Genomic DNA, 23,874 nt, shown 5'->3' with positions numbered 1-23,874 from the left:
AGTGATGCCATGGAATCATAGTACAGTATGTCCTTATTTTATTCTGCGATTGTTGCAGCATCTTAGGCGTTAAAAAAAAAATATAATGCGTTTTAGGCTTCATGGATGTTTGTAGATATCATAAAATATGCCTGGCTTAAATTTCCCATCGTTTTCCTGCACCCAGAAAGCCGCAGGTGAGGCATACAGTCAGCCATAGAAGTGAAACCTGTACTTGTGTATACTTCTGTTCATTAAAAATTACCCACGCATGTTCCTACAACGTATTTTCTGAATGCTGGGGTTTTTTGCTTTCAGGAAATGCCTTAATGTGCTGAAGCATTTGCATTCACGTGCGTTAAAGTGGTTATAAACCCTTGCATATACCCAGTGAAGTGACTGGCCTCAGGTGATACTCAGAGATGAAACAAATCATCCTACATAATCTGTCTATCTGCAGTGGTCTCTTCCCTACATCTGTTCAAAGTGCTGCATTTATAAAGCCTGTCTGAGAGTGCAGAAAAAAGGGGGCGGAGAGCTGAAGTTACACTGCAGAGCTCACTGAGGACAGGTCTGAGAGCTGATTGGAGGGAAGAGACACACCCCCCCTACACCCAGCACACAGGAACAGAGCTGAGGCTGTCAATCAGCTGGAGATCCCTCCCCTGTCACCTTTTTTCTCTTGGTGTCGGGAAAACTTGTTAGAAGTGATTCATGCTGATAGTAGAGGAATAGGGCAGCAGACAGAAATTACACTTTTAACCACTTCCGGACCGCCATGCACCGATATACGTCCGAACTTTGAAGTGGAATATCATTGTTATGGCAGCAGCTAGCCATAACCCCGGTATCCTCTTCTTCGGCCGGCAGTCCGGTTTCCGATAATAGTGGTCTCTGCGGTGGATTCGCCGCGAGATCACGTTTATCTGTGGCGGGAGAGGGGCTAAAAATCGCTGATCATCGCCATTACTAGTAAATAAAATAAATAAATAGAAATGCTATAAAAATATCCCATAGTTTGTAGACGCTATAACTTTTGCGCAAACCAATCAATATACGTTTAGGCCTGGTTCACATCTATGCATTTTTTAGTGCATTTCCAGTCTTGCAGAAACTCACTATAGTCTATATAACATGGTTTGCTATGGATGTAGTTCACATCTGTGCATTTTATTGAAAGGGCCAGGGAATTTTTGTAGTTTTTGGTTCCATAGACTTACATGGATCAAAAGTGTGTATTGGAATATGCAAACTGCAACCTGCATAGGTGTGAACCAGGCCTTATTGGGATTTTTTTTACCAAAAATATGTAGCGGAATACATATTGCCCTAAATTGAAGAAGAAATTTAATTGTTTTCAATGTTTTTATTGGATATGTTTTATAGCAGAAAGTAAGAAATATTGCTTTTTTTTTTTTTTCAAATTTGTCGCTCTTTTCTTGTTTTATAGCGCCAAAAATAAAAACTGCAGAGGTGATCATATACCACCAAAAGAAAGCTCTATTTGTGGGAAAAAAAGGACATGAATTTTATTTGGGTACAGCGTCGCACGATCGCGCAATTGTCCGCTAAAGTAATGCAGTGCCGTATCGCAAAAAATGGCATAAAGAGGGTAAAACCTTCCAGGACTAAAGTGGTTAAAGCTGAAGTTAAAGTGGTTGTAAACCCATTTAAAATATTCCAAAAAAACTTGCAAGACAAAGGCATAATGACCTAGTATGCATAGCATACTAGCTCATTATGAATTACCTGAAATCGAAGCCCCGGCAGTGGTCCTCGTTCACCGCTCCGGTGGCCAACATCTCTCCAGGGGGTTACTTCCAGGTAACCCCCATGCGCGCGGGAGCCGCCGGTAACGGCACAGTACAACTGAAGCAACAGCATGTACGTGCCATTGCTTTAGTTTGCTTAAGTGCGCATGTGCCGATGATGTTGGCACATGCAAATACAGGGGCTATCTCCTAAACCGTGCAGGTTTAGGAGATATCCAGTGTAGCTACAGGTAAGCCTAATTATAAGCTTGCCTGTAGTATAAAGTAGTTTTGAAGGGTTTACAAACACTTTAAGTCTGCTTTTAATATGCCTTTCCTGATTCCACCTTCCACCATATTGTTTTAGAGCCCAGGCAATCTATCCCTACTGATTATGATTTTATATCCAAAATCCTGGATTTTGCTAGCAATGGCCAATTTATGTGAATATGGTCGCGCATAGGGGTTAATTTACTATAACTCAAGAGTGAAAAATCTGGTGCTGCTGTGCATAGAAACCAGTCAGCTTCCAGTTTTTGTTGTCAAAGCTCAATTGAAAAGCTGAAGTCAGAAGCAGATTGGCTACCATGCAGAGCTGCACCAGATTTTGTACTCTCCAGTTTTAGTAAATCAACCCCATAGTCTTTGTTCTTGTGTAAAGGTTTAACCAAGATCCAGCCCCTATTCTTGAAGGTATAGGGGCATAGGTATGCGCAAGGGGTGTACCAGGTGTGCCTGGGCACACCCTAATCCTGGGGTTGGCAACCTGTCAATGGTGGGCAGGTGACAGGTAAACCACAACCCTTCCTTGCCGACCCTCAAAAACTGGACAGAAGAGGTGGCGTGGGTGGAATTTAGTGGAACCGATCTGTAATTTCCTCCAGCAGCTGAAAGTAGGCTTCTCCTCTCCCTTTTTATCAACATTCAGTTGCCACAGGAGGAAAATATAGGGGATCTGTACTAATATATGCCACCCCTCATTTCCCTGTTCCTCTTCCTTCTGTTGCCCAGGTCTCCTATGTGCTCCCTTGCTCCTCCTTCCTTCCATTGTTTAAGGATGGAGAGCGGGGAAGAGGCTGGTAAATATGTCAAACGCAGATGGGTTGGAGCTTTGAGGTGCACACCCTAATGCAATAGGCTGCGCACACCTATGTATAGGGGTAGGATGTATAAGGACACTAAGTTACTGACAGGACACGGTGCACTGGGCTCAGGTCCAGGCAGTATTTTTTGAATGTTGAGAGGAGGTTGTTGGTAAAAATATGGTGTTTGGTCATAGAAAATAAGTGAGTTGCATAACTTGCCAGAGTTTTAAGGATGGGTCAATCAGTCTAATATCTGAGATTGTTTTATATTCCACGAGGAGAGGAAATTTTAAAATCAGAACTGGTTTGTTAGTATAAGGCCTCATTCACACGAGGCGGACTCCGCTTCCACGGAGCCCGCCTCGGTCCGCCGGCTCAGCGGGAGATCTCTCCGTTGATCTCCGTTGAGCCGGTGGATGACGAGTCCCTCTCTGCTCACTGAGCGGGGAGGGGCTTGTCGGGCGCCGCTGCTGCCTATGGAGGGATCGGATGAAAACGGACAGCATGTCTGTTTTCATCAGATCTCACCCCATCTGATCCACCAGCGACGGATCCGGACTTGGGGCCATCCGTCTGCTTTTAGCGGATCGGACGGGGTCGGATGTCAGCGGACATGTCTCTGCTGACATCCGACGCTCCATAGACTAACATGGAGCGCCTGTTCAGGTCCGCCATCAAAACTGACAGGTGGACCTGGACGGTCCGACAGTGTGAAAAGGGCCTTAAAGGTGGTCTTGTAATCTATAGTTTTTATGATATATTTGCTTTACATTTAGTGTGATTAATTTCTTCCTGCTTGACACATTCAGGCATTTTCACATGGAAAATATTTTTTTTTTAGAATAATAAAAAATAATAAAAAAAGAAAAAAAGTTTCACATGGAAAAAATGGCAGGGAGAATTTCTTGGGTTAGAAATAAGCTGCAATTTCCTATCAGGTGTATGCATGTTGTCTTACTGTGAGAGATGGCACAGTGCTGATGGTACCTGTGGAGCGGGCACATTTGTAGCAGGCGTGGGAAGCTGCATTTATTAATGCACATCTGTTACTTGTTACCAGTCTGCTACTGAAATGATTTACTGAGAATTTGTATCTTACAGAAATGTTTCCTGTCTGCACATTAAGTAGGCTGCAATACATTAATTATATGCCATTTTCTGATAATATCAGTCGCTTTGTCCATATAGACATAGAACAATTTTCTCTGAAAGCCAACATTGTTTTTCATGTGAGACTGGCTGAGGCTTCACCTCTTACCAGGAACAAACTTGTAACTTCATTTAAAGTATAACTTAATCCAAAGTCATGTAAAGCAAGAGGGAAAAGGCCTCTCCATCCAGGAAGTGGATGTCCATACTGGTTTGTTGTTTATCTCATGCGCATGTCTTTTATATTGATGTAAGTGCGATTATTTTATTTAATAAAGTATTTTATATGGTTTTACACTATGGAGAGGCATTTTCCCTCTTGCTTTACATGACTTCTTACATTGAGAGTTGGGCTGTGTTAGAGCTGCACAATTCTGGCCAAAACGAGAATCACAATTTTTTTGCTTAGAATAAAGATCACGACTCTCACGATTCTTGCAGCATAACATCTTTCACACTATAAAAAAAAAAATGCATTTGATAGACTGCTGCGCAAATACAGTGTGACATAAAATATTGCAACAACCATTTTATTCTCTAGGGTCTCTGCAAAAAAAAAAAAAAAAAAATGTGTGTGTGTGTGTGTATATATATATATATATATATATATATATATATATATATATATATATATATATATATATATATATAGTGGTTAAACTTCCCTCATTTACACACGGAAGTGTATTCTTTTGATCTAAAGGATGAATCGTTACAATGTTTATACTTGGTTCCGCAGCTGAAGAATGTTACTTGGCAGACTGCCCTTTTTTTTTTTTTTTCTTTTGACGGTTGTGGCTTCAGCAGAGCAGAAAATTCTCTGCATAGAAAAAATCGGGAAAATACTTTGTCAAGGGGGAAAAAATCGGGATAATGATTCTTAACTATTAATCATGCAGCTCTAGGCTGTGTATATCTGAGTGTCAGCGGTCCCGAGTGATAGAGGCTGTATGGAGGATCATCTTATCTCTCAAAGAGATTACACAAACACTTTATGACCATCCTGTAATTAAGGTGGTTATAGGAAGTTGGTAGCATGCACCCCTTTATCACTTTTATGAGAAGGTGTCTGGTGGTGGCACTTTGAGATATAGAGGAAGAAACAACTAATTACGTGTCAACACGTGGTTGATGAAACTCTTATATGGACTTTTATGCTTGTACTATTTGTTATTACTCAGTTGTTTATTTGCATCCTCTAATCATATATGAAGTGTTTCATGTTTAGCGTAACACATTTCTTTGGAAACCTATTTATCTTTTTTTTTGTTTGCTGCATTTTCCACAATTTTATTTTTTTTTGCCAATGTGTGTGATTATCCCAATTATCCCAGCTTTCTGAAACCCTAGGACACGAGTTTTTTTTTTTGAGGACAAAGGACCTGGGATTTTCCCTAGATATCAGGGACGGGTGGGAACTTGAGCTGAGTCAAATGTCAAACTGGTGTTCTGGGCCTCATGTGGCTTTTTTTAAGCTGGCCATACACTAATCGAAATTCACATTTTGGTCAGTGCGGCCATCCTTGCTCAAGATCCATTGATCTACTTCTGTTGCAAGGACATGCTGGAAAACATTAATCAGTGTTGTCAGCCAATCAGCCAAAGATCAGTGTATTTTGGAAGCAGCATGTCCCACTGTTCAAATACAATGTCCCAGTTGAGGGGGATTTCTCCATCCACTTCATTTGTGTGGCTGGAGGAATTTTATTTATTTATTTTTTTCAACATGCTGGCATTTTTAAACCATCCTATGGAGTTACCCTATAACACCCCCGCCTTCCAGCTATAACAGTCTTTACTGTTTGAGAAGGCTTTCCATAAGATTTCAGAGTGTGTCTGTAGGAATTTGTGCCCATTTAGCCAAAAGAGCATTTGTAAGCTTAGGTACTGATGTTGAATGAGAGGACTGGGCTCACAATTAGTACTCCAGTTCATCCTAAAGGGTTCAGTATTGTTGAGTTTCCTTCACACCAAGCTCATCAAACCATATCTTTATGGTCCTTCCTTTGTGCATCTAAACTCAGAAATTTGGAGGATTGTCCATAAACCTTTGGCAACAATTTGTATACAAAATTTTATAAATAAGAGGTTTTTTTTTTTTAAATCTGCAATTGGTATCCTAAAAATGTAATTGGGCAAGAATGGTAATGTTCTCAGTTGGTCTCTCTTGGCCTTTATAGATTTATGAAACTCACATTGGCACTTTTTGACCTACATAATTGCCATAGAATTTTGCTTCCATAGTACCCATTTACGTGAAAAAAAATCTGCACACAATCTAATTATGTTCAGCCGAGCAAGAATTTAGTTGCTATTAGGATTTCCTAACTTGTACATTTTAGAGAATAAGATCCTTCTTTTACCTGACTGTCTATATAAGGCCTTCTTAAACTTTTTACCCAGAGGAACCATTGAAATTTTTAGGCCTCAGGGATCCCCTGGTAAAATGAATTCTTCGGGGGTCAGTGGGAAGAATCTCCCTCTTACTGTGGAAGTTAGAATGCCACCCTTTACAAACAATCAAAAAATTATTGGTCATGTTGTTGGTCCCGCTGAGTGGCATTAGAACCAAAACTATTCAGACCCCAACAGGGAGCTCAATCAGCAACAGGTCAAGGAACTCCTAACAACCTCTGGAGTAAACATGGTTAAGAATGGGTGGTCTATATGAGTAAATATTTATTAACAAAGGTGTATTTGTGTTTTTGTCCCCCCAGGAAATTTGGACCTAACGGGTCAAAAGCAGGTCTTCAAGGCTGAGAATAACCCTTGGGTTACACCAATTGCTGATCAGTTCCAGTTGGGAGTTTCTCATGTGTTTGAGTACATCCGATCTGAAACCTACAAATAGTAAGTGCAGTTACTTTTCATCTTCTTGATGACATTTTGCAATATAAATATTTTGTGGCCATTTTAAATGCAAACAATAGAATTTTATTTCTTAGCATTTACAAAAGTGCCCAGTGCATAAGACAAAGGCAGAAAGTTACAATAATATGTAATACACACTAAACCAAAAGACAGGCCATATAGAAGGATTAGCAAGGTTCTTCTCCTGTCAGAGTTGTATATTAGAGCATGTAGTGGTATCTGCAAGAATGAAACGAACAGTGACTCTGCCATCCCACCACGTTGTAGAAAGGGTAAGATACTGTACATAAGAAGAAAAAAAAAAACACAGGAAAAGGAACCCTAAGGAGAGGAGAGAATAAAGCCTGGACAGACGGAGATAGGAAGAGATAAAAAAAGAAAGGAGTAACACTAGGTGCCCAGGATAGAAAACAGAATCTGCTATCCAGAGTTGTGGTTAGGTTTTTATGAAGATATCAAGGCATCTTTTATGGAAGAACCATGTAATTGATTCAGATGGTTTATGTATATATGTATATGAAGCACAGTGGCTAAGTGGTTAGCATTTCTGCCTAGCAGAACCAGGGTCATTTGTTCAAATACCAACTACAACACTACCTGCACAAAGGTTACACGCCTGTGTGGGTTTCCTACGGGTACTCCAGTTTCCTCTCACCCTCTAGAGACATGTTGGTAGGTTAATTGGATCCTGTCTAAATTGGCCCTAGTATGTGTATGTATGGATGTGAGTTGGGGACCTTAGATTGAAAGCTCCTTGAAGGCAGGGACTGATGTGACTGTATAATATAGTGTATGTGTAAAGTGCTTCATAGAAGCTATAGAGGTATCTGTAATAAATAAATAAGAAGTATACCAATCGTAGAGCCAGGCAGTCAGCCTCTCCGCATTCTGAAAGCGGATCAGCTCATTATCCCATTCCTGCACCGTAAGAGTATGTGTTTGGTCCTGCATTATTGGGGGAAAATTGCCCTGGTGGTTAACGTATAGAAGATGAGAGGGACCCCTATGGCTGTAGTGATGGAGCCTGGTTACACATGGAGGAGGCCTACCAATGGAGTTATTTAAATGATCCCTATTCCTATATTTAGTGATCAGGTAATACACTTTTAAAAATGATCTTGACTCAGTGAGGTTTATTTACTAAAGCTAGAGAGGGCAAAATTAGTCACAATTCATCAGCTTCTAACCTCAGCTTGTTTAATTAAGCTTTAGCAATGGAAGATGATTGGTTTCTCTGCAGAATTGTGACAAATTTTGCCCTCTCTAGCTTTAGTAAATAAACCCGTGTGACAGTATTTAGGCAGCTGTCAGTGGGTAGTCAAAAGCAGCTTGAAGTGGATTGATGCACTTTAAAATGAGGTCAAATGCACCAATCTATTAACTCTGAATAATTCAGATGCACTTTGAATTCATGTCAAATACCAGTGAAATGCACCTAAAAGCCAAAAGCCGGAAAAAAAAAAAAAAATGCACACCCCGATGACAAAGACAATCAATGTGATGCTAACACTATCAAATAAACTTTCTTTAGTGGTGTGTCAAAAAAGTCCACTCAGGTAGCCTATGTCAGAGCAGGTTGCAGACTCTTGTCACTTGATTCTGTGCTGTGCATCTTTCACCTGGAAACTTTGTCTGGAAACTGTTCATCAAGCAAAGCAACCAATGGCAAAAGATGAATGGCAGGATTAAAAGAACACTGTCAGGGACCTAAGCTCCGTGAGGGCAGGAACTGATGTGAATGTATAATATGTAAAATGCTTTGTAAACCGACAGTGCTGTATACGTACCTGTAATAAATAAAATACAAAAAAATGAGAACTGTCATTGCTAGGAAAGTCAGAAGTCAGTCAGAAAGTCACCTTAAAGTGGTTGTAAACCCCATTCATGAAATCTGAGCTGGGCACATATATCTGTAGTGTTTACCTATCTCTCTCCTAAGCTCTGAGTGCCGTGTCTTTCTGCTGCTTCGTTCCTCTGTTATCAGTCTGATAACTTCTGACAAGTTCTCCAACACAGGAAATAAAAGCAGCTGGGAATTTGTGTCGGGGAGGGAACTTCTCCATTGAAATCTATTGAACCAAAAAAAAGCAAAAAAAGCCACATTTTGTATTTAACCCCTTCCCGCCGACCGAACGCATATATGCGGCCTCGGCTTTCCGGGGTTATACCGGGATGATGCCCGCAGCTGCAGGCATCATCCCGGTACCGTTGTTTTCAGCGGGCGATCGGCTACCCGAGTATAACAACCGATGCGGCTAAAAGCCGCTCGGCTGTTATACCGGAGGAGTGGGAGGGGACATCCCCCCCTCCCGCCGCCTCCCGCCGCTGTTACCGGGCCTCCCGTGCGATCGGGAGGCCCGGTGTCCGTTCCGCTGTCTTCGGCGGCTGGGGGCGGACTGGAACGAAGCTGCGAGCGGCTTCGTTCCAGCCTTCTTCTTGTAAATGCTGAAGCGACGTCATGACGTCACTTCCCGTTTACTCGGCTGCCAATGGCGCCGAATTTAAAAAAGTACACAGTATTCAGAATCGCCGTTTTCGGCGATCTGAATACTTTGAAGTGTAAAGGAGGGATGGGGGGTCTTTTAGACCCCCGATCCCTCCATAAAGAGTACCTGTCACCACATATTACTGTCACAAGGGATGTTTACATTGCTTGTGACAGCAATAAAAGTAAAAAAAAAAAAAAAAAAAATTTTAAACACAATTTATAAAGTACAAAAATAAATAAAAAAAATTAAAAAAAAATTTTTTAAAGTGCCCCTGTCCCCGCGAGCTCACGCAGCGAAGAAAACGCATACGGAAGTCGCGCCCGCATATGTAAACGGTGTTCAAACCACACATGTGAGGTATCGCCGCGATCGTCAGAGCGAGAGCAATAATTCTAGCCCTAGACCTCCTCTGTAGCTCAAACCTGGTAACCGTAAAAATTTTTTAAAGCGTCGCCTATGGAAATTCAAAGGTACCGTAGTTCGTCGCCATTCCACGAGTGCGTGCAATTATAAAGGGTGACATGTTTGGTATCTATTTACTTGGCGTAACATCATCTTTCACATTATACAAAAAAATTGGGGTAACTTTACTGTTTGGATTTTTTAAAATTCATGAAAGTGTCACTTTTCCAAAAATTTGCGTTTAAAACACCGCTGCACAAATACCGTGTGATAAAAAATATTGCAACAATCGTCATTTTATTCTCTAGATTCTCTGCTAAAAAAATATATATAATGTTTGGGGGTTCTAAGTAATTTTCTAGCAAAAAATACGGATTTTAACTTGTAAACACCAAATTTCAAAAATAGGCTTAGTCATGAAAGGGTTAAAAAAGTCACTGACCCTTTCAAAAACAGAGGCACAAAAATGCATTGATGTGAACATGTTCCATAGGAACCCATGTTAAAAAACATCCTTCGTTTCTGCAAAAAGCATGAAAAAATGTATTGGTGTGAATCGAGCCTTATGCCGCCTTACACACGGTCGGACTTTCCGGCATACTTGGTCCGGCGGACCAGAGTGTGCCGGACAATCCGCCCGTGTGTGGGCGGCGGCGGACTTTTCCGGCGGACTTCTTCCCAAAAGCCCGCCGGACCTAGATTTGAAACAAGTTTTAAATCTTTCCGCCAGACTCAGTTTCGGGCGGAAAGTCCGCTCGTGTGTGTGCTGGTCCGACGGAAAGCCCGCTCGTGTGTATGCTGGTCCGACGGATCAGATACGACACGAGGGCAGGGTATTGCATCTCGCGCTCGCTGCAATAGGAAAAACAAATTTTCCTATTGCGGCGAGCGCGGGACATACCAGGCCCTTAGGTCTGGTATGGATTATAAAGGGAACCCCCCCTACGCCGAAAAAACGGCGTGGGGTCCCCCCTAAAATCCATACCAGACCCCGATCCGAGCACGCAGCCTGGCCGGTCAGGAAAGGGGGTGGGGACGAGCGAGCGCCCCCCCCCCCCCCTCCTGAACCGTACCAGGCCGCATGCCCTCAACATGGGGGGTGGGTGCTTTGGGGGAGGGGGGGCCCTGCGGGGCCCCCCCACCCCAAAGCACCTTGTCCCCATGTTGATGAGGACAAGGGCCTCTTCCCGACAACCCTGGCCGTTGGTTGTCGGGGTCTGCGGGCGGGGGCTTATCGGAATCTGGGAGCCCCCTTTAATAAGGGGGCCCCCAGATCCCGGCCCCCCACCCTATGTGAATGAGTATGGGGTACATGGTACCCCTACCCATTCACCTAGGGAAAAAGTGTAAGTAATAAAACACACTACACAGGTTTTTAAAATATTTTATTAAACAGCTCCGGGGGGGGGATCTTCCTCCGGCTTCGGGGGTCTTCTTCCGGCTTCGGGGGTCCCTCCGCTTCATCTTCTCCCGGCGTCCGGTTGGTTCTTCTCCGCGCTCTTCTCCCGGTGTTCCTGTTCTTTGGCCGGCTCCTCTGCTGTCTTCAAGTAGCTCTCTTGCCAGCAGAGGTCCGGACTTCTGGGCTTCTGGGCTTCTGGGCTTCTCTTCCCCAGATGTTGACACGACGCTCTCTCCTGCTGGACTGCTCTCCGAGGGCTGCGTTGTGACTTATATAGGCGGAGACCCCGCCCCCTTTTGATGTCACAGTCCCTGGGCATGCTGGGACTGTGACGTTTTAGGGGGCGTGGTCAACATCACCCAGTGACCACGCCCCCTAAAACGTCACAGTCCCAGCATGCCCAGGGACTGTGACATCAAAAGGGGGCGGGGTCTCCGCCTATATAAGTCACAACGCAGCCCTCGGAGAGCAGTCCAGCAGGAGAGAGCGTCGTGTCAACATCTGGGGAAGAGAAGCCCAGAAGCCCAGAAGCCCAGAAGTCCGGACCTCTGCTGGCAAGAGAGCTACTTGAAGACAGCAGAGGAGCCGGCCGAAGAACAGGAACACCGGGAGAAGAGAGCGGAGAAGAACCAACCGGACGCCGGGAGAAGATGAAGCGGAGGGACCCCCGAAGCCGGAAGAAGACCCCCGAAGCCGGAGGAAGATCCCCCCCCCCGGAGCTGTTTAATAAAATATTTTAAAAACCTGTGTAGTGTGTTTTATTACTTACACTTTTTCCCTAGGTGAATGGGTAGGGGTACCATGTACCCCATACTCATTCACATAGGGTGGGGGGCCGGGATCTGGGGGCCCCCTTATTAAGCGTGCTCGGATCGGGGTCTGGTATGGATTTTAGGGGGGACCCCACGCCGTTTTTTCGGCGTAGGGGGTTCCCTTTATAATCCATACCAGACCTAAGGGCCTGGTATGCCCCGCGACGGGGCTCGCAAGGTGTCAATCTCGCCGATAAAAGCGGCAAGATTGACATCCTTTTCTAGTCCCGTCGCACCTGAGTCACGTTCAAAATGAACGGACTTGTCCGTGTGTGGGCAAGTCCGTTCATTCTGAAAGTCCGCCGGAACTCCGGCGAAAGTCCGTCGGAAAGACGGGCGGACTTAGCCCGCCGGAAAGTCCGGGTGTGTGTGGGCAAGTCCGTCCGTTTTAAAGTCCGGCGCACCTGGCGGACAAAGTCCGTCGGAAAGTGTGCCGGACCAAGTAGGATAGAAAGTCCGACCGTGTGTACGCGGCATAACTCTAACTTTTTGCTGGCTTCTCAATTGCCTGATCTGACCCACTAATTCTCAGTTTCAAAGTTTGCAGCCAAATGACGGATAGCAACTGTCCAACTTCAGGTGACCTCTGACACTCCAGCCGAAGTGTCAGGCACCAAAAATGCCGTATTCCAGCATGAGCTCTTCATCTTTTGGTTCTCTTTAACATGGAGCTGTTTCAGCAGACATTCCTCAACCTTCGCTTAATTGAGTTAAATACAAAGCTTTCTATATTTGACTGGAGTGTACCTTTAACTTCCAAGAACACCAGAAAGTTCTGTGAAGTATCTGCGCACGTTTGTCATCCTTGGCATATTTTAATATGTGGTCTGCTAAAGTGACCCTGAGATTCCTCTTACCTCTCATCTAAGAATGCCAGGAGTCACAGTACCCAGCTTCTCATTAAGCAAATCAGCAGGCTGAAGAGAAGTTTTCTTTAATCCTTTCACAAGTCACTAACCTTATACTAAACCGAACACTTTGATGCAACAGAATCAGCCAAGCAAGATCAAACCGTGGATGTTGACCCACTTGACAGCTTGGAGCAGTTCTGCTGGTTTATTGATTTTAAAGGAAGGAAACCTACGGAGAGGATAAAGAGCTATTTTTAGATGTAATAATTCAGTAGGAATCTGAAATGGGGAGTTCTCGGGTCTTGCTTATATCCATCATTAATATGCACTACAGCTAATCAGCAGCCTACCACTTGCTAAGACCAGCAACAGTCCATTTGACAGAGGAATACAACCACCAACTTAGTTTTGTATAACGGACAGACGTTAGTGAAACATTTTGGGATGGAATAATCCTTCCCTTACCTTCACAGAAAAGTGAGCAATTTTAATTAGTGACAAATTGTGATTGGGATGCTTGTTTATGTGTGTCTGGCCATTAACACAATTGAAGACTGACTCAAGTGTGTTGCTGGTAAGGGGGTAGGACATGCTTCCATGTTGCTTATGTACAGTATCTCAAAAAAGTGAGTACACCCCTCATATTTTTGTAAATATATTATTATATCTTTTCATGTAACAACACTGAAGAAATGACACTTTGCTACAGTGTAAAGTAGTGAGTGTACAGCTTGTATAACAGTGTAAATTTGCTGTCCCCTCAAAGTAACTCATCACACAGCCATTAATGTCTAAACTGCTGGCAACAAAAGTGAAGTGAAAATGACCAAATTGGGCCCAGTTAGCCATTTTCCCTCCCCGGTGTCATGTGACTGATTCATGTTACAAGGTCTCAGGTGTGAATGGGGAGCAAGTGTGTTCAATTTGGTTTTATCGCTCTCACTCTCTCATACTGGTCACTGGAAGTTCAACATGGTACCTCATGGCAAAGAACTCTCCGAGGATCTGAAAAAAAGAATTGTTGCTCTACATAAACATGGCCTAGACTATAAGAAGATTGCCAAAACCCTGAAACTGAGCTGCAGCATGGTGGCCAAGACCACACAGCGGTTTAACAGGACTGGTTCCACTCAGAACAGGCCTCGCCATGGTCGACCATAGAAGTTGAGTGCACATGCTCAGCGTCATATCCAGAGGTTGTCTTTGGGAAATGGATGTATGAGTGCTGCAGAGGCTGAAGGGGTGGGGGGTCAGCCTGTCAGTGCTCAGACCATACGCCGCACACTGCATCAAATTGGTTGGCATGGCTGTCGTCCCAGAAGGAAGCCTCTTATTAAAATGATGCCCAAGAAAGCCACAAACAGTTTGCTGAAGACAAGCACATGGATTACTGGAACCATATCCTGTGGTCTGATGAGACCAAGATAAACTTATCTGCTTCAGATGGTGTCAAGCGTGTGTGGTGGCAACCAGGTGAGGAGTACAGAGACAAGTGTGTCTTGCCTACAGTCAAGCATGGTGGTGGGAGTGTCATGGTCTGGGGCTGCATGAGTGCTGCCGGCACTGGGGACCTACAGTTCATTGAGGGAACCATGAATGCCAACATGTACTGTGACATACTGAAGCAGAGCATGATGCCTCCCTTCAGAGACTGGGCCTGCAGGGCAGTATTCCAACATAACGACCCTAAACACACCTCCAAGATGGCCACTGCCTTGCTAAAGAAGCTGAGGGTAAAGGTGATGGACTGGCCAAGCATGTCTCCAGATCTAAACCCTATTGAGCATCTGTGGGGCATCCTCAAACGGAAGGTGGAGGAGCACAAGGCCCCTGTGATGTTGTCATGGAAGAGTGGAAGAGGACTCCAGTGGCAACCTGTGAAGTTCTGGTGAACTTCATGCCCAAGAAAGTTAAGGCAGCGCTGAAATATAATGGTGGCCACACAAAATATTGACACTTTGGCCCAATGTGGACATTTTCACTTAGGGGTGTACTCACTTTTGTTGCCAGCGGTTTAGACATTAATGGCTGTGTGTTGAGTTATTTTGAGGGGACAGCAAATTTACACTGTTATACAAGCTGTACACTCACTACTTTACATTGTAGCAAAGTGTCATTTCTTCAGTGCTGTCACATGAGAAGATAGAATAAAATTATTACAAAAATGTGAGGGGTGTACTCACTTTTGTAAAGATACTGTTGTTGTTGTTGTTATTATTATCATTATACAGGATTTATATAGCGCCAACTGTTTACGCAGTGCTTTACAATATACGTATGTTCAGAGAAATGTTTGAAATGTTTGCTACGCAGAAGGGTTGATTTACTAAAGGTAAACAGACTATGCACTTTGCAAGTGCACTTGTACTCATTTTTCCCACAGCTTAATGAATGTGGTAAAGCTTCACTTTGTAAAGAATATCTAATCGGGTGCAAGCAAAACTAAAATCATGCTTGCACATGATTGGATGAAGGAAATCAGCAGGGCTTCACCATATTCACTTAAGGGGGAGCTCCACCCTAAAGTGGAACTTCCACTCATCGGATACCTCCCCCCCTCCGGTGCCACAATTGGCACCTTTCAGGTGGGAAGGGGTGCAGATACCTGTATAATACAGGTATTTGTACCCACTTCCAGGAATAGCTAGCCGCAGATGCACGCCCCCCTAACCCCCCCAAACAACACCGTTGTGTTCTGGGAAACACACAGTTCCCACAACACAAGGGGGACCAGTGAAGACGCGCAGCGCGACTCGCGCATGCGCAGTAGGGAACCGGGCAGTGAAGCTGCAACGCTTCACTTCCTGATTCCCTGATCGAGGATGGCAGCGGGGGCAGCCGAGAACCGAGCGATTGCTCGTCATCTGCTGCCGACATCGCGGGCACCCTGAACAGGAATGTGTCCATTTATTAAAAGTCAGCAGCTGCAGTATTTGTAGCTTCTGGCTTTTAATAATTTTTTTTTAGGTGGACCTCTTTAACTCTGGGGAAAATGAGTAAAACTGCATTTGCAAAGTGCACAGTCTATTTGCATTTAGTAAATCAATCTTTCACATATTTAAAAAGACTCTGACACCTTGAAGGCTCCCCCTCCAGTTATATTCTCGTTACCAGCAGTTAGCAGCAGAGGCAGGAGCACCACTGGACTGCTGATAATGTGAGTATAACTGGGAAAGGTGCAAGCAAGCCAACTTAGAATTCTGCTAATCCTTATTTGCAAAAAAACTGGCCCCATAAAAAGCTTAGTGTAATTTTGGAAAAACCTCTTTTGCAACTAAAGTTTTTTCAATGCAGTTGTGCAAAGAGCACACTTCCATATAGACTCCTAATTGAAGTTATGTTGTATGCCTTTTTTGGATACCTCTGTTACTGTATATGAAGTCCCCATATTTCTGACAGCTAGACACACCTTGTAAAATTGGGGAAAAAAAATACTTATTTGTGGCCCCGCAATCTCAGCATGTCATAGCTTGACTGGACAAAAACCTTTATTCCCATGACACCATGTTTTCTGGAATCGATTTGCTCTTTTTTTTTTTTTATTCCTTTTAGTAATATCCTTTAACTTAAAAAAAACCATTCCCTAGGCTAATGTATAAAGATATTAACTTGTTACTTGGCACAGTGCACTCAGTGCACTTAGAAAAAAACCTTTGTAAGCTCCCAGTCATAGACAGAGCTTACACAAGTCTGTGAACACTCTTCCAGCTCACATGTTACAACACTGTGTACAAAAGCAACCAAGCTACATCAATGGTGGGGATGAAAGGGTTGTAAGTTACAGACCCAGATCTGAATGTACCAGGTTTTTATATTCATTCCCTGCAGCTGAACATACCATTTAGGCATGGGAGTGACCGTTTGCTGCTGTATGGGCTGCTTTAACAACTTCAGCTCTGGTACCTGCCCCTTAGCAATGTTTACAATTGCCTGTTTACTCTGCAATAACTTTGTTATAACTTAAGATATCGTCAGGGCTGCACCAGAAGCTGTTCCGCCTTGGGCCAAGAGGCAGGGACGTTGCTAGGTCTACAAAAGATTTGGGGCTAGAGCCCATAGCAGCGTAGTAAAGAAAGTCATATGCTTGGGTGGGCATACACATGTATATAATATATATGTGTGTGTGTGTATATATCCCCAGAGAGCCCCCCTTACATCAGGGTCCCCAGAGAGCCCCCCTTACATCAGGGTCCCCAGAGAGCCCCCCTTACATCAGGGTCCCCAGAGAGCCCCCCTTACATTGGGGTCCCAAGAAAGCCTCCCCCTTAAATCAGGGTCCCCAGAGAGCTCCCAACTTACATCAGGGTGCCCAGAGAGCCTCCCCTCCCCTTGGGGACCCCTGCAGAGACTTGGGGCTATGGGCCCCAGATTCGGGGCTACAGCCCCAAAATTGACCCCCTGGCAACGCCACTGCCAAGAGGTGCGTTCCAAGCTTGTTCGCAGTCCATATTTATGGAGTAGACAATTGACCGTCTGACATTCTCAGTTGCCAGTGCCTAGATGCAGGGGGAATGTCTTCTTCATCCAGAAGTGTTCTGGGACATCTGTCACTGCTGGGGAATGCTGGACATAGATTGGTGGCCATGATCAGGAATCCAAAGGCCTTTGCAGTGGACACACTAGTGATCCCACAAGATCAGTTCTAGCGGATATAGGCCTTCCCTTGCAACAGATTCTTCCTTGACTGCTTCTCAGGATCGAGATGAGAGGCATTCTGGTGATCTTTGGCAATACAAAATCGCCCAGAAGGACTTGGTACTCGGAAATTCCTCACCGGCTATCTCAAGGACTGCCTTACCATCCTGCTTCATTGTTGCTGATTTTGACAGCTTGGTTGTTTAAACCGAAGTCCTGAAAGATCAGGATCCCTCTAACTCCATTATTCCTATAATTATAGGAAATCAGCCTTTTGCAAAGTCTATTGTTGCACTTGGTAGGCTTACTTTTCATGGTGTGAAGCATGGAAGTTTTACCCTAGACCAATGAGGGCGAACCTTGGCACCCCAGATGTTTTGGAACTACTTTTCCCATGATGCTCAACTACACTGCAGAGTTCTTTTAGCACCATGGGAAATGTAGTTCCAAAACATCTGGGGTGCCAAAGTTCGCCATCACTGCCCTAGACGATACACTGTGAGACCTATCCTGTCTGTCCTCCAATCTGGGCTGGAACAACATTTGGCCTTGAGCATCCTGAAGGGTCAAGTCTTGGCATTGGCCTTTGTTCAGTAGGTCCAAATACAAGAACAAATGGGAAGCTGGATTCAGATTTTCTAAGTCACTAAAACTGTCACTGAGCACACTGACTACAGTTCAGCAGCACTTCACAAAATGGGGACACCCTCAAAAACAAGGAAACCCAGCTAAGAATCCACATTTATACAATCCAATGAGATTGCCGAACCAATATTTAGCATTAAAAACCTTGGACGTTGGTTTAGAGCTCTCATTAAACTAAATGTATGTGGTTGGCACGTGTTACTCTCCTCATACTACAGGGGAGTTGGGTCCTCCAGACACCAACACCTGTGTCCATGTAATGAACACTCACAATGTCTGCTTCAAAAGGACAGACATATTACTAAGGACAGGAGCTCTCGGCAAGGAGATACATGAACAATTGAAATAAAAAAAAAAAAACCTGAATTGAACTCAACCATCCCTGTAAAATTATATGAACTTGTTGGATCAATTAAAATAGTATTTATTAATGTCAAAAGTAGAAAATCATATATAACATATACAATGGTACCATACTAGACAAACTACACAAAATATGCAATCAAATACCAATCACCACACAACTCCATATATGTCTTGTGTGTGTGTGTGTATAAATATATGTCCATAATGTGGGTGTTGGATAGGAGAACAGCTGTCTTTTTATAATCCAATATAGTGGGAAGAAAAAAAGCAGTTGATGGGACTGAAAGCTGTATATATCACATGCAATCTGCAAGAGACCAGTATTGAAGTCAAAACACTAAAGTGCAGTAGTGAGTGTATCCAGGGATCAATGGATAGCATGTAGTGGATTACCATATGAGTCCTTTTGCCAAAAAATGTATATACAACATTACATATAGCAGCTTCCTTGAATGCTTCAACAGTCACATATATGTGGAAAGGAGATATACTTATCAGTCATTGTGCAAACAAAAAATCCTTCAGTCCTTATGCTGGTCATCTGGAAAAAGTCCCATCTGTGAGCATAAACTTTTCCATGTGTTTAAAGTTGAGGGTTGGAGGTGGAAAGGATGTCCGCGCCTGACCGGTTTCGCCGATCACCGCCGGCTGCGTCAGAGGCTAAGCTAGGAATGAACTTCCCTCAAAGTGAAAGCTCATTCCAAGGGAAGTTCATTCCAAGCTTAGCCTCTGACACAGGCGGCGGGGATCAGCGAAACCGGTCAGGCCTTAATTTGGTCCTGTTGGCTTTACAGAAGCCTCCCTTTGAGCCTATTCAGGATACTCCATTGGCCGACCTTACTCGTAAGATAGTTTTCTTGTGGCTGTGTTTGTTGTCTTTGTATGTGCTAATAATGATTTTAGTGCATTTTTAGCAAAAATATTGCTTTGGTAAACATTTGCATAAATATCGCGGGGCCTTAAAAATCAGTAGCACCTTTCTTTTATTCTACTGGCCCTATGCTTTCAGAAAATGTATAGTTTTTACAAACTCTGAAAGCTGTAAGTGAAAAATGAAAACCTCCAGTTTTTTAGAGAAATTTTTGTTACTTGCTGTATAGTTTTGTGTACGTTCAATTTTCACCATTTCACAAAAAGGTGCAATTTAAAATTTACAAATATTTGTTATTAACTCAATACAGGTTAAGCTTTTATATTTAGTAAGAATTTAGCAGGAATTTTGTAAAATTGCTGTGTTTTATATATGATAATAATAATTTTTAGAATATTTTTAGTGAATATATGGCTTTGATAAACATTTGCGCAAATATTATTGTGCCCTACAAATCAGTAGCACCTTCTTTTTATTCTACTGGTCATGTGTTTTCAGAAAATATATGGTTTGGGGGATCTTTTACAAACTCTGAAAGCTGTAAGGGAAAAATAAAAAAGCAATGGAAAAATGGCAAAAATGGTCTGGCCACCTGAGTGTAAAAGTGGAGTGTCGGGCCTGTCAGCAAAAAAGTTAATTGTCAGTCTATGCAGAGTTTTATGTTTCTAAGATTACATTTTAACACATAGCCTGTTTTCAGCTCATGAAAATTGGCTTGGTTGGTTTTAGTACCAGGAATTTCCGGGCATTCAGAGATTTTGGCAGGAATAACATTTGCCATGTATCAGATACGTTTAACCTCAAGATCAAAAATGTTATATATTGCAGCTTACTAGTTAAGTGTGGTGGCTGTATTAGTTATATATTTTTAGACCTTTTTTCCTTTTTTTTGGTTTTGTTTTTGTTTTTTCACCGAGTAATCCTGACAGTATCATACTTCCTGTCCTTGACAATGCTCATACTGCGCTAGATCCCAGATTCTGAATTCAACTCCCTCCCTCCTACTATATATACACACACATTTTTTTTTAGGGACAGATAGCCCCTAATACCTAAGCTTTTTTCTGACACTTGTTGCTTACAAATTAAAATCAGTATTTTTTGCTAGAAAATTACTTAGAACCCTATTATTTAGCAGAGACCCTAGAGAATAAAATGGCGTTCTTTAAAATTGCACATGCTTGAGGAATGACAACAAACTAGCAAAAGCAGCAAAAGGCATCACCCCCATACAACCCCTTGAAGCCGAAGGCCGCATATTTGCGTTACGTGGGCGTCAAGGGGTTAATTTAGCACCAGATTTGGTACATATATTTCTATTTTCTAGGTTTTGATTAGGAACAAATAATAATAAAAAAAGCCTGTACATAATTTGCCCTGCCCAAGATATTTACCTGAAAACATAACCAAACAAGTCTGCTGACTAAAGTGATATCACATAATTGTGACTTTTATGTAATGTAGTGGAATGGTAAAGCTCAAAGTGAACTTTTAAGTTTAGCAGAGCCTTTTACCCCTTTAGATGGAACATTGTAACATGTTAGTGTAAATTGATAGCATAACATTAAGATAAGATTAAGCCTGATTAGTATCTGATGGGACCTTGGAAGGGAATATTTTGTTATTGTGACCACCCACCTAATTTAATGTCCCCCTTTTTCCACCAAAAGTGCTGACCCATCAAGGCATGGACTCCAATAGACAAAGCATCACACTGACCTCACTGACTTGCCTTCTTCCCATAGTGCATCCTGGTGAAATCTCTTCCCCAGTTAAGCGACACGCACACACCCAGCCTTCCACGTGATGTAAAAGACAATGTGGTCTTCTTCCATTATTCTGTTGTCTAGTTCTGATGGTCACGTGCCCATTGTAGGCTCTTTGTTCTTTTGCCTGTCGGCACAGGTCAGCATGGGCACCCTGATCGGTCTGCGGCTAAGCAGCCCCACATACAGCAAATTGTGATGCACCGTGTTGTTTTCAGTAATTTGAGCTATAGTAGCTCTTCTATCGGACTTCATGGGCCAGCCTTCTCTCCCCATGTGCATCAATGAGCCTTGGCCACCCATGACCCTGTCACTGGTTCACTGGTTTTCCTTCCTTGGAGCACTTTTGGTAGGTCCCCCAGTAGTACAGCCATTACAATTTGGCCCCTGTCAAAGTCGCTCAAATTCCTACGCTTGCCTTTTTTTTCTGCTTTCAACACATCAACTACAGTGATAACATGTTTACCTGCTGCCTAATATATCCCACCCACTTTCAGGTGTTATTGTAACAAGATAACCAATGTTATCCACCTTACCTGTCAGTTGTCATAATGTATCGGCTGATCAGTGTGTGTAAATACAACGTATATAGTGTGTGGACTTTAAAATAACAAAGGCCACTTGGTCCCCTCACTCACCTTTCTTATCTAAAATTTACACAATAACACTGATCTTAGATCAGAATATCACTTCGTTCTGTGTCCTGCGGCCTTTGTTGGACCTGGCAGATTTCTACTATTTTGGGACAACTTGACTGACAACTACTGACAACTATGTTGTGTCCTGGCTAGACAATATAATGCCAAACCTGTCTCCCTGTGCTGAGCCTTTCAGTACTCCCATTGTATTACATGTGTATACAACAAAGCAAAACCATTCCAAGCATCCCCTTTAATTTGTTTTCTGGTTGCAGCTTTGCCTTTAAACTTCCATTAATGATGTGCACAGATTGCTATTGGGGCACAACACATTGATAAATTAGACTTTATTCATTATAAAGAAGCTTCAAGAGCAGCAGTTTTGGGTCTCTGCGTGTATTTTGACATGGTTAAAGAAGATTGATGTCCTGGAACATTTTCGGTATTAATCTTACTCCCCTCCCTGCTCCAGAGAGACGATCAGTCTTTGTGTTCTTCGGTTAAGGAAGTAAGAGTCAAAAATACATTCCGTTGTCATCCCATTGTTCAAGAGTCGTCATTATCCATCATTACTTCTTGTCAATGTGATTTAAATTTCTCGGGAAGTAGATGAATTGGTAAAATCTGAATATTATTGAGGGAGTCGTAAAAGAGACGCGAGTCTGACCAGAATGTTGACAAGCGAAACAGCCGCTGGTCAACAACTTCTTAACGACTGTTGTCTCCTTGTCTGACCTTTTTTGAGTCTGAGCTAAAGCCGTGATGGAAAAGTCAACAGTTGTTAGGCAGTGGAAAGGATTGTCTCCCGGAGGGCAGTCAAGTAACAATCAAGCTCTCCTGCCTCATCGTTTCGGAAAGCAAGGATCTTCTTTCATATATTTATCAGGTAGATATGATGAGCAGCCAGCCATTAGAAAGAGAGAGCTGTTCTTAAAAATGACAAACCTCAGACCTCTTCCAAATCATACTGAAATGTTCTTTCCCCTGAGCTGGCGATTGTGTACATATATTATCACAAAAGTGAGTACACCCCTTACATTTTTGTAAATATTTTATTATATCTTTTCATGTGACAACACTGAAGAAATGACACTTTGCTACAATGTAAAGTAGTGAGTGTACTGCTTGTATAACCGTGTAACTTTGCTGTCCCCTCAAAATAACTCAACATACAGCCTGTAATGTCTAAACCGCTGGCAACAAAAATGAGTACACCCCTAAGTGTAACCCCTAACTCTCTGAGGATCTGAAAAAAAGAATTGTTGCTCTACATAAAGATGGCCCAGGCTATAAGAAGATTGCCAAAACCCTAAAATTGAGCTGCACCATGGTGGCCAAGATCATACAGTGGTTTAACAGGACAGGTTCCACTCAGAACAGGTCTCGCCATGGTCGACCAAAGAAGTTGAGTGCACGTGCTCGGCGTCATATCGAGAGGTTGTCTTTGGCAAATAGACGTATGAGTGCTGCCAGTATTGCTGCAGCGGTTGAAGGGGTGGGGGGTCAGCCTGTCAGTGCTCAGACCATACGCCGCACACTGCATCACATTGGTCTGCATGGCTGTCATCAAAGAAGGAAGCCTCTTCTAAAGATGATGCACAAGAAAGCCTGCAAACAGTTTGCTGAAGACAAGCAGACTAAGGATATGGTTTACTGGAACCATGTCCCGTGGTCTGATGAGACCAAGATTAACTTATTTGGTTCAGATGGTGTCAAGCATGTGTGGTGGCAACCAGGTGAGGAGTACAAAGACAAGTGTGTCTTGTCTACAGTCAAGCATGGTGGTGGGAGTGTCATGGTCTGGGGCTGTATGAGTGCTGCTGGCACTGGGGAGCTACAGTTCATTGAGGGAACCATGAATGCCAACATGTACTGTGACATACTGAAAAAGAGCATGATCCCCTCTCTTCGGAGACTGGGCCGCAGGGCAGTATTCCAACATAACAACCCCAAACACACCTCCAAGACGACCACTGCCTTGCTAAAGAAGCTGAGGGTAAAGGTGATGGACTGGCCGAGCATGTCTCTAGACCTAAACCTTATTGAACATCTGTGGGACATCCTCAAACGGAAGGTGGAGGAGCACAAGGTCTCTAACATCCACCAGCTCCGTGATGTCGTCATGGAGGAGGGGAAGAGGACTCCAGGGGCAACCTGTGAAGCTC

The 23,874-nt window shown here is 43.3% G+C and overlaps 1 protein-coding gene across 1 annotated transcript in view; it reads left to right on the top strand.

The window, feature by feature from the left end:
- The window catches only part of RSU1 (Ras suppressor protein 1), a 246,767-nt gene that overhangs the window by 132,683 nt on the left and 90,210 nt on the right, over window positions 1–23,874 (top strand). Inside the window, exon 8 of the mRNA XM_073629711.1 lies at window positions 6,682–6,814. Within this exon, the coding sequence (XP_073485812.1) occupies window positions 6,682–6,814 (133 nt within the window). The remainder of the gene's footprint in view (window positions 1–6,681; window positions 6,815–23,874) is intronic.

This window comes from Aquarana catesbeiana, linkage group LG05 (assembly GCF_042186555.1).
Source record: "Aquarana catesbeiana isolate 2022-GZ linkage group LG05, ASM4218655v1, whole genome shotgun sequence".
Taxonomy (NCBI): Eukaryota; Metazoa; Chordata; class Amphibia; order Anura; family Ranidae; genus Aquarana; species Aquarana catesbeiana.
The sequence above is the reverse complement of the archived record's forward strand: the minus strand, read 5'-3'. Positions and strand labels throughout refer to the sequence as shown.